We start from the raw sequence: 11,912 nt of genomic DNA on the forward strand, positions 1-11,912 counted from the left end.
AACACTACTGGCTGGCTAGTCAGTCACACTTGCCCATTTTGCCTCTGTGAATTACTACAAGTTGTCTCCGATGCTTTATGTAGGAAAAACTCCATCCACTGGGGCGTTTGGTTCAATGGCTATCCCTCCATGGATGTGGATAGCCAGTTTATTAAACTATTAAGTATGCACGTGCAACGCACGTCTCGATCAAAGCAGTGTGTGAAATTCATGTGGTATTGAATTCTACTATCGGTTTAAGATTAATTAACTTTCATGTAACAAAGTTATCCTGCTTGAAATTTCAAGCTTACTGTGTACTACCCCCTTCGTTTACAAAAAAGATCAGTACAGAGGGAGTTCTGTATACAATAACACGTGAAAAATAGTGATAATTTCATATAATAGCAACTATGAAAACCATAGAGTTTCGAATAATAAAAAAGAATGATAAAAAGGGAGGTGAACGACGGCAGGGAGGAAACCGATGCTCCGCGTGCATGGCCTAGTTTGCCATGACCGACCACCCCACGTGCGTCCATGTCCCCAGCGACTTGACAGAGGACGGAGCGGTTGATCTCCTGTCGGCGTCACACGCAAAACTCAATCGCGGAAAGAATCATGACGGAAAGTTGTAGTTTGAGGACTCGTTCGGTAATTCACGAGTTTCTTAAAATTTAAGAATCTACGGAGCATCTATGCAGCCGCTCCTCAAATTTGAACTACTACTGTCTCCGCTCCGGGAGCGGAGCCGAGGGATGGTGAACGGGCCCTAAATAGAAGAATAACTTAATAAAACATCCGACCAACCAACACAACACTCCTGGTTTCACTTTCAGAGGCATCATCTTTCATAGCATTTGCAGAGTATGTCCATGCAAGGGCAAAATGATAAGTAAAAAGCTCAATAACATCATACCTTCTTTGAGCAGGTCTTTGAGATAATTCCAGTGATGCCCTCTAAAGTCATGAAGAGGAAAATAGGTTCACCTCTTTCTCAAAGATATCACACTTGTACTCCTTTCTAGAGTAGCAGCAAGAACAGTGACCCTATTGCAACCGACCATTGAAGAGCAAGAACAGTTGCCCTTGCATCAACATCCTATACATAAAAAAGAGCAAACATACATAAGTGCTTAGTGCATTGTTGCATGTCTTCACACCAAATCGATAGTTGGGGAGTGTTCAAAATACCATACCCAGTAAACAACAAGGTTAGTATTGATGCCAGCACCATTTCTTTGCGCTGAACATACAGTCTCTGAACGGACGGGCCATTCCCTTCAGGCATACAACAATGTAGTTGTTGTTCTTTGGGAAATCAAGGTCATGCAATTGCAAATGTGCAAGAAATCCATGAGATAAACCAAGAATATTGTTTGATTTCATGTGAGAGAAGATTTTATCATAGTTGTCTGTCTGTAGAAAGTAGATGAAAACTTCAGTTACAAGGATAGAATAAAGTGATGGCGGAACTCGACAAATGTATCATGCAGTGAATGATTCATATAGGCTCTAGACAAATTAAACCAACATGATGCAAGGAAACATCATCCTGAAACTGACCCTGATCTAAACAAACACTTGACTAAAGAAAGCCTGAAATCATGCAGAAAGCTAGTGCTTATGATGCGCACCTATGTAGAATCTGAGATCAACTGGTAGTATTAATGGTATGGATCAGGGATTTAGGTAATAATACAGTGAGAGACAAGAATAACTAATCATGTATCATCAACATGTGTGTTCATAGGATCTGTTTTGAAGATTCATGAATACGAACGCAGATCTTTATGTAAGCTATTGATCTAACAGCAAGGACAATAAAATAAAAAGATGCAATGTTGGCCGAAAATGGGCTGCGACAAATACAAATCCACCTACATTCTGCTAGATCATCCCAATCTCCATTACCCTACATAAGACAACATACCACGTATATTAGCTTATACTAATAATTTGTGCCACAAATACTGAATTAAATGCTTCACATAGATCGCTGCAAACATAGTAGATTCGGTATCAGTCTAAATAATTACAACATTTATAACCTAGAACTAATTGCGGAATAAAGGTTTACCATTTCTTAGTAATGAGATCACACAACATGTTTAATCAAAGCAAAGCATCCCCCGTTAGGAACATTGTGAAATAGCACCTCATTCCATCAAAATAATGAGATAATAAGAGAACTGCTTGACGTACATAAATAAGCAAAATGACAACATTTCTTTCTTTCTTTATGATATGTTATATAAAATATGAATATATTAACTTCTATAAAGATGACGGGTATCCATTCGCCGTTGGTTCATATCTCAACCAAACGGCTTCACATTCCTCTTACACTCTTGTCCGTTGCCTGCCCCAGCCTTCCAGCTCAGGCACCACCTGTCCGTTGCTCCAGGTTCCCGGTTCCCTCGCGCCGCGCCCCCGTGAACGGTACCAATCTCCACCGCATGCAGCAGCTACAAGTTGATGCGCCAGTACCATAGCTCACATGAGAACCCACTCACTCACTCGCACCAGGAGCATCAAAGTGTATGGTGGGTGTATGCATGCATGACAGCCAAAACCCAATAAGAAACACAGAGTTCATCAGTGATCTAATACAGGAGAAGTTGTTGTTGTTGTTGCTGCTGCTTCAGTGACTGCAAAGGTAAGAGAATCCAGCTAGTTTTTGTTTAGTTTCTGTCAAGTATACCATGTAGTTTTTGTGTAAAGTGGTAGCTCAGCACGCCGATCCTTTTTTGTGTCTCTTTTCGTCAGTTGTTGAGCAAGTATATATTGTAAGGTTGTTGCAGTCCGCACTCTGCATCAGGGTTCTCTGCTGGTGCTAATGCTGGGTGGGGATGCATCATGCATGGGACGAAAGCAATAGTCTAGTGTCTACTCTAGTCTCTGGTGCCAACAAAATCTCCATGAGAGATTACTTTGGACGCCATTCTGCTTCTGCACACAAGCACATTGTTGTTGTTGTTGTCCGGTCACCACTCACGAGTACCTGTCGCTCAAGCGGCTTTGCCGCTTTACATCCAGGCCTCTGAATTCTCCCTGTACCCACAACCCGCAATCAAAAGCTCGATTCCACAGCTGCTGCCGGTACAGTCCTCGATCACGAAAGCCGGAAAGGAATCGCCAAAGGAGGTTGGCTTGTGCAGTACACATTCTTAATCCCATCATCTTTGTGCTCCGCCAGTTCTTGCCGATCAAAGGAATCGTCTTCGCCGGCAATGGCGGCAACTGGTGCGAGCCGTCTGCTGACATTGGTCTTCTTGGCGATGCTGCTCCCGGGGGGGCGCGCCGCTGCTGCAGGCGTCCCAGACGTGGACTCTGCTCAAGGTGCAGCAGCTGCTGGGCCTGCCGCCGGTGCTCCGGCACTGGCGCCGCACCACCGACTTCTGCGGCGGCGCCGGCACCGTCGCCCCCTCCGCCTCCGTCGTCTGCTACGGGGACACCGTCACGCAGCTCCACGTCGTCAGGAGCATTTAATTGTACCCAAATAATTAGAAGCGTTTGCAGCATTTCCACCATCCACATGCATATGCTCCTTACTCCCGCCTCCTCCCTTATTCAACCCCAGCATTGCCACCGTCTTCCTCTTCCACCTCAGCAGTACCAGCAGTCCAGCAGCATCACCATTAGCACTAAACAAACCCTCGTCGCCTCGTCCTCACAAGGCGCCGCCAAGGAGCGCCTCATCCACCCGGATCAGCGGGTCCATGATGCCATACACCAGCGCCTCATCGACCCGGGTCAGCGTATCCATGATGCCATACACCTTGGTGTTGAGCTCTGCGGGGAGCCCTACCCTCCTTCTGGCAGCGGCGCCCATGCGCCAGTGCCTACCCCCGGTCCTCGCCCTCTCAGCGCCGCACTGCCCCGTACTCGGACACGAGCGCCTCATACATCTGCTTGCACTCGGCGACTGCCCTCCCCCTGTGCCTCGAGGGCACCCATCCGGCCTCGGAGAAGGCGATGTTCTCCGCGTCGAATTGTCCGGATCTTGTCAGGGGCATCGGCCATGAGGAAGAAAGGAGGCGGCGGCGAGCCGGGACTACGGGGCGGATGACATAGGAGATTCGGCGACGGCGAGCTGGGACTGCAGGGCGGGTGAGATATGAGATTCGGTGGCGGCGCTCGATGGGGAGAAGTTTGGAGGAGGGATTGACGAAGGGCGCGGGCGTGGACGACGCTCGGTGTGTGGTTCGCCCGATGTAAAATATCTGGTGGAGCCGGGGGCGTCCTCTGGCGGCAGAGCGTCGTCCGCTCAAAGTAATTGCTATGTGCACATCTAACTTGGGATTAGAATAATCTAGACGGTTAGATCTAATTAAGCAAGGTGATCTGATGGTGTTGTATTCTTGTGTATGTTTTATGGGTGTCCGTAAGAAAGAAAATGTTGGCTTGTTTATTAGTAGTATAGATGATGGCAGCGAAGCATATGGATAGCCAAGATGCTTAGAATATTCTTTTAAAAACTAGCTAACAAGAGCCGCCAAAATATGTCGGATGAGGAGTCATGCCCACCTCGCCTGTGTCACACGTGAAACGTTATTTTCGCTCAATCACCTCTCCCCAACGAAGCCCATCTCTTTGGACAGAGATCAGGTGACATGTACGTTTGCATGTCACCGTGTGACTTGCGGCATAAATTCAAATTTAAACATTGCGAAAAAATCTAAAAAAAATCATGCATGTTCACAACACATATTAAGATAACCCCTAAAAAATTCAGATCAAAATTCGAAACATACACCGAGAAAAAAAAGAAGAGAAACTCAGATGTGAATAGTGTACACAGAATCATTCGTGACTATTCATGACAGATTTCTCTTTTTTGTTTTTTGATGTATGTTTTGAATTTTGATCTGAATTTTTTAGAGGTTATCTTAGTATGTGCTGTGAACATGTATGATTTTTTTCAAATTTTTTCGCAATGTTTAAATTTAAATTTAAACCGCAAGTCACACGGTAACATGCAAAGGTGCATGTCACCTGATCTGTGTCCATCTCTTTGGACAGAGATCAGGTGACATGCACGTTTGCATGTCACCGTGTGACTTGCGGCATAAATTCAAATTTAAACATTGCGAAAAAAATTAAAAAAAATCATGCATGTTCACAACACATATTAAGATAACGCCTAAAAAATTCAGATCAAAATTCGAAACATACACCGAGAAACAAAAAAAAAAACTCAGATGTGAATAGTGTACACAGAACCATTCGTGACTATTCATGACAGATTTCTCTTTTTTGTTTCTTGATGTATGTTTTGAATTTTGATCTGAATTTTTTAGAGGTTATCTTAGTATGTGATGTGAACATGTATGATTTTTTTTAAATTTTTTTGCAATGTTTAAATTTAAATTTAAACCGCAAGTCACACGGTAACATGCAAAGGTGCATGTCACCTGATCTGTGTCCCATCTCTTTGCCCCTGCTCTTCTCGCTTTCTCTGTCACCGCTGGCGGCGGCTGCCGATTTCTTTTCAGTTTCGGTCTAAGAAGCACAAAGGTGGCAATCCTCGCCCTCTCCCCTTCTCCCTGTCTAGCTGATCTCTCTCATCGGTGTGGCGGCGGCTTCAACATCTGTCGGCGTGACGGCATGCGACAGGGACGTCTGTTTGGGTGGATTCGTCCTTGATTTGCTTTTCTCTCTGAACTGCAGCTTGTTCCATTCTGTAGTACTCAGTATATATATCGTAATTAATAGTTGGACTATGTAAGTAGTTGTCGCTTGTCTGACTTTGAACCATGAAATTAACAAAATCGATGTTGTTATGGAATGGTTTCTATCCCTAGCTAGCCACTTCTTATCCTTCTATCCAAACAATAATATGTGGTTATCCAACCTACCCCATCCCTCCCAACCAAACAACAAAAATTGGTCATCCCCAACCACGTGCTTGTGAATATCCTTAGCCAATTCAATCTTGCCCGCGAACCAAACGCCGCCACCACTTCATGGATTCTCCACTGTCCGGAGGAACAGCGACAAGAGGCCCTGCGAATTGGACAAAACCCAAGAAGAAATCAGCAAACCAACAAACGAATAGAACCAGAACGTAGGGGGGAGAAGAAAATAGGCGCAAAACCCTAGGGTTTCGACTTCTTCCGACGTTCAACGCCGGAATCTCTACCTCCTCGGTCGTGCTTGCCCCCGACGACTACTGACTCTTGGGCTGATCAAGGGGGATCCGGCCTTGGAGGAAGTTCACCCGGGACGGCGAGCGGCGGCGAGATCGGACATGGCGACAATGACGGAGGGCGCTGAATCACAAGGGAGAAGGAGCAAGGAATATGCGGAAGAACTGCTGGCTCGTCTCACGCTGCAAGATGAAGAAGAGGATGATTTTATCTCGGAGGAGGAGCTACGAGACATGATGGAGCCGACGAAGTGGTTAGCGATTGCACGCATTCGCACTGCCAAAACCTTCATCCCTAATGCATTGCACGGCGACATGAGGGCGGCCTGGAATCCGGTAAAACAAGTAGCCTGGAGGAGAATTAAAAAAATTCTTTTCACAACTCAATTTGGGTGCCTCACGGACTAGAACAAGGCGATGCTCGAAGGGCCATGGCTGTTTCGGGAGCAAGCAGTGATCTTGAAGCAGTACGACAGTTTCAAGAACCTTGATTCTGTAAAGCTTGACATGGTGGCTATATGGGCACATATACATGGACTACCCGACAAATTCCTGATCGAGCCGGCGGTTAGGGGATTGGCCTCACGGGTTGGGGAGGTGGAAGAGCTGCAACTAAATCTCCCAACCGGAATCTTTGGAGAGTTCGTCAGAGTTAGGGTAAGCATCGATATCAATGCAAAGATCAAGAGGGTTGTAACTGGTAAGAAAGGGGATGAAAGGGTTAGGTATCAAGTCAAGTACGAGAAACTACCGACCTTCTGTTATAACTACGGCGAATTTGGCCACTGGCACGAGAAGTGTGGAGAAAGGGAGCATGATGAGTCCACTTTTGAATGGGGAGATATCCTCTTTGCTGATTTCATACGTTTTAAACCTGTCGGACGTGGGGGCACCAGCACCATCACGAGGCAGAGGGGGGGAGCAAGGTCGGGAGGCCGTGGTAGAGGTCGTGAACAATATGATCAAAATCAAAGCTGGCGTTTCAACACCAAGCAGCCGCAGCAGAACCATACTAGCAATGAAACAATGTCAGAAGGGATGGATGAGCAGGATGATGAGGCAGTCGAAAAAACCAACCAGGAGAAAAAGGTAGTGCTTGAAAGCAGTTCTATATCCAACAAGCGGGGTTTAGCGGAGAACTCGACAAGTGCCTCGGCGGGGATAACAACAACTTTGGTGTCAGGGACAGGCTTCCGCCAATTCCCCCTCTACCACATGTCTATGTTTCTCCAAGGAAGGAGGGAAAAAGGCCAAAGAAGGGGGCCAAGGATGATCAACCAGTGAGGAACCTGAAGTTGGATGAGAGGACCGCGGGGAATGAGACACTTAACAAACATGATGCAACATCGGCGGGCTCCCTCGAGTAGCTCCGCCAGGCACGATGAGTATCCTTGGCTGGAACTGTCGTGGCGCGGGCAACGCTGCGACAGTGAGAGAACTTCGCGATCTTGCGAAGGAGTTTGCCCCTACCCTTATGTGCATTATTGAAACTCAGATTGACAGATCGAGGGTAGAAAGTTTAGCTTCTAATATTGGTTATGATAATGCTTTTGCGGTGAGTAGTCAAGGTAGAAGTGGTGGTATTGGTCTATTCTGGAATAATCCAGTAAAAATCGATGTAATTGGTTATAAGGCTTACCATATTGATTGTTGCATTGAGGAACCAGATGTTGACCTGTGGAGGATGACCCTTTTCTACGAGGAAGCACACACACATCTACGCCATCAAGCTTGGGATGTTTTAAAAGGGATAAGCACCATGAAGAGACTCCCTTGGCTTTCCATCGGAGAATTCAACGAAGTCCTACGCCCGGAGGAGCATGTTGGGGTTGTGGAAAGAAGTAACACACGAATCCAAGGATTTAGGGACGCAGTGGATGTGTGTATGCTAATGGACATTGGTTATCAAGAGAACTACTGGACATTCGAAAAGAAAGTAACTGGTGGGAGTTTCACTCGGGTTCGCCTACATCCAGCGCTAGCAACAACCGACTGGAATGACAGGTTGATGCATCCCTATCCGACCACTGGCCGATACTGCTGAAGTTGCAAGGGATAATGCCATCGAAAGCCAAACAGAGTTTCAGATATGAGGTGAGCATGATTTCTGATGGGGAGACAAGGACGGTCACAAGAAAGTGCATTGGATGTTGTGGGAGAGATTGACGAAGCCAAAAAGAGCAGGAGGTATTGGTTTGAGAGATATGGCTCTATTTAACCAAGCATTGCTAGCGAGACAAGGATGGAGACTACTCCAAAATCCTGATAGCCAATGTGCAAGGGTACTAAAATCTAAATATTATCCGCATGGAAACATTCTCGGTACGGTTGTCACCTTCGCTGAATTTGGATTCTGCGGCCATTCCCCACTCGCCATATAATACCTTTTCTTAAGAGTTCTAGTCCACACTCGCTATATAATACCTTTTCTTAAGAGTTCTAATGCAGATAACCGTACCGAGATGAGGTTGATGACCATGCTGCCTGGCATTTCGAAAAGACCTGAAATCATCAACCTCAAACCAGGCATCCAACTCGGACAGAGATGAGGTGACATGCACGTTTGCATGTCACCGTGTGACTTGCGGTCTAAATTTAAATTTAAACATTGTAAAAAAATCTGAAAAAAAATCATGCATGTTCAAAGCACATATTAAGATAACCCCTAAAAAATTCAGATCAAAATTTAAAACATACACCAAAAAACAAAAAAGAAAAACTCATATGTGAATAGTCTACACAGAACCATTCGTGACTATTCATGATAGATTTTTTTTTGTTTCTTGATGTATGTTTTGAATTTTGATCTGAATTTTTTAGGGGTTATCATAATATGTGCTGTGAATATGCATGATTTTTTTTAGATTTTTTCGCAATGTTTAAGTTTAAATTTAAACCGCAAGTCACACGGTAACATGCAAAGGTGCATGTCACCTGATGTGTGTCCATCAAACTCCACGAGTGAGGCTGGGGATCGGAGCATGGTAAACTAAAGTGCGAAACAAACTCGCGTGGAGACTTGCTACGGGCACGTTGGCTACAAAACGGAACAAAAATAGAAGAACGATCACCCACGATGGCATCTGCACGATCTGCGGTTGGGAGGAGGAGGATGAGTTCGTCCATGAGTTCCATGCGGTAGTGACCTGCACAAAGAGCGCGGCGTTACGGCAAGCCATGAGAGATTGCTGGAAACTACTGTACCTAGTGAGAAAATTTCCAGAAAAACAGGGGAGGACTGGCTGGCTTCTGTTGGATGCATGTATAGAAGAGGTTGGAATAAATACCCTCTTTCAAAGGGAAAAGAAATCGAGCCCACTGGAATGATGCCATAATCGTTTCTTTTCCCTTTGGCTCATCGGGGGACCTCCGAAGCTCGATAACTCCTTCACATCGTCCTCCAATTCTTCATCATCATTATCGAAGGGAGCACCGTAGCCGGATGCTTGCCCACGGACGGCACTCCGTGGAACCCGGGGAGGCGGTACGCGCTGGCCTCCACCGCCGCCCCGGATTGCCGTGCTGTTGCGCTGGTTACGGCGGCCGGGTGCCGCGGCGGCTGAGTTGGCGCGTTGCCGAACGCCGCCTCCAGCCCTCGTCGATGACCCGCCAACGAACAAGCTGTCGTTTCCTCCACCGCGACCATCTGCCGCCGACAAGGAGCCGCCGAAGTCCAGTTGTCGGACAAATGGTGCCGATGGATTCGCCAATCCGTCTCCTGCTCCGGCACGCGGGCGACGACAAGGAGGGAGCCCGGAGCTCCTTCCGCGCCTAGGGAGAAGCTCGTCACTGTCGCTTTGGAGGAAAGCTCCATAGAGCCCAAGCCCTGGAAATCCCTCCGATGCCGACGCTTGCGAGTTGAGGTCGAGGCCGGCCTGGGCAGCAGGGCCGCTTGCCGACGGCTGCGAACCCCAAGCGTCGAAGTTGCCTCCGTCCATCGCAGAGTGGGAGGCGGGACAGGGCCGGCGGTGGGAGGCGGGACCGGGGCCGGCGGTGGCACGCGACGGGACCGGCAGTGACAGGCGGGGCGAGCGTGGCCGGCGGTGGCTGTTGGGAGCGTCGGCAGGCGGTGGCGGGGGCGGCGTCGGCAGGCGGTGGCGAGCGCAGCCGGCGGGGCCAAACGGGCGAGCAAGGATGGCTGGGGCGAGCGGGCGAGCAGCGTTCCCGCTGGGGCGAGCGCGGCGAGCAGCGTCCGGCTGGGGCGAGCGGACGAGGAGCGGCCGGCTGGGGCCAGAGCGGTGGATGCGGGAGGATGGGAAAGGATAAGATTAGATGCGGGTGGATGGGGATTTTTTTTTACTGGTATACCCCAACTAGCTTCAATTAACACTTCTTTTCAGGAATAGTTTTTTTGGTGGGTTAGTTTCCATCTAAACCAAACTAGCACAAATGTTTGGATACTTTGAAGAGGTTAGTTCAGCTCCAACTAGCTGTAGCACTGGGATTCAAACAGGGCCATCATCAGATATATACACACATACGGCGTAGATTTCCAACTAATATTGCTAAGAGAAAAAACCAATGGTAATGGGATACAGATTGGCTCAACACACCTGATGCAGCAAAGATTATACTGAGATTAATACAGCATCGCATTCGCACGGACACAAACTTAGAAAGGAAGACTGAAGACAACACCAAGACTGACTGAACTCAAGAGGCCACAGGGCTACAGATCGAAGAAGCAAGCAGTACTAGGTAGAACCACGAGGAGTGGCGGATCAGTGACTCTAGACGCGGCCCTCCCAGAGGCACGGCTGGTCGTCGGAGCAGAGCGCGTACGGCGGCGGGGCGAGGCCGAGCGCGGCGGCGCGTCGCCAGCGCTGGGCGCGGGTGAGGCCGAGGCAGGGCCCGTAGCGCATGTCCATGTCGAACTCCCTGGCCTTCCTCTCCGTGCTCTCCGCCTCCTCCCTCCCCGCGTCGGCGCCGTCGCCGTGATCTGCCACCGCGGCAACAACAGATTGGAAACAATGAATACCAGATCGATGGATCGACAAGTCAATCCGCGCCGGGCGTATGAATCGGCGGAGTTGGGATTGGGCGTACGGCATGCATACCTGGTGTCGGGCGCGCCGCCGCCTGCTTCTGGTGGTGCTGCGCCGCCTTCTTGGAGACGCCGCCGGTGGGCTTGATGGCCGCCGCGTCGGAGTGGGCCTTCTGCTGCCGGAAGAAGGACCTGACGTCGCTGCCGCCGCCGCCGCTCCTCATGGCTCTCTCTCTCCCCGGTGGTGGTGCGATCTCTCAGTTGTATTGGAACAAGGAAGGGGGCGGCGGATGGTGGATGGGGGATGGGGGACTGGGGGACTGGGGTTTATAAGGTGCGGCGGGTGTTGTGGTGGGCGTGGGGGGTGATTCGAATTTTGAATTTTGAAATGGACGTCGTCCTCTCGTCTCTGGGGACTTCTGCCGCTGCTCTGTTGCAGGCATTGACCGATGAGACCGGTCTAATCGTCGGTTGCCACGCTTGATCGGTGGACGTTGGGTCTTTTTTTTCTTCAGATAAATACATCCGTGGTCATTGTACTTGAACCCAAGGCACGATATGATTACTAAACATTAGAATACACTTGTTATGGTCATTACATACGTGAAACGGTGATTATACGGTCACTGACAAACCGTATAGCATCGTAATTACACTTGTTGACTAGTCAACTGATCTGTTGACCAGTCCCGAGTCGTGATGCCACCGTTCGCCTGCGCCCCGTCGCTCGCCGCAGTTCACCCCGCTTCGCCAGCCACCGTGCCGCCCTCGTCGGCCAGCACCACCTTGAGCACCGGC

The 11,912-nt window shown here is 48.7% G+C and overlaps 1 protein-coding gene across 1 annotated transcript; it reads right to left on the reverse strand.

Annotated features, from left to right (window-relative positions):
* Positions 1 to 10,615: 10,615 nt before the first annotated feature.
* Positions 10,616 to 11,428, reverse strand: LOC123416082. Its single transcript, XM_045106777.1, has 2 exons — positions 11,188 to 11,428; positions 10,616 to 11,069 (listed from the first exon to the last, which is right to left on the reverse strand). The coding sequence occupies exons 1-2, from the start codon at positions 11,336 to 11,338 to the stop codon at positions 10,861 to 10,863; spliced, it is 360 nt and encodes a 119-aa protein (XP_044962712.1). The 5' UTR covers positions 11,339 to 11,428; the 3' UTR covers positions 10,616 to 10,860.
* Between the last annotated feature and the right edge of the window lie 484 nt (positions 11,429 to 11,912).

The sequence above is a fragment of the Hordeum vulgare genome, chromosome 1H, assembly GCF_904849725.1.
Source record: "Hordeum vulgare subsp. vulgare chromosome 1H, MorexV3_pseudomolecules_assembly, whole genome shotgun sequence".
Lineage (NCBI taxonomy): Eukaryota > Viridiplantae > Streptophyta > Magnoliopsida > Poales > Poaceae > Hordeum > Hordeum vulgare.

Coding starts and splice junctions, on each gene's coding strand:
- LOC123416082 (XM_045106777.1), bottom strand. CDS start 11,338: ATGAGGAGCGGCGGCGGCGGCAGCGACGTCAGGTCCTTCTTCCGGCAG. Junction 11,070..11,187: donor GGCGGCGCGCCCGACACCAG/GTATGCATGCCG, acceptor CCGCGGTGGCAG/ATCACGGCGACGGCGCCGAC.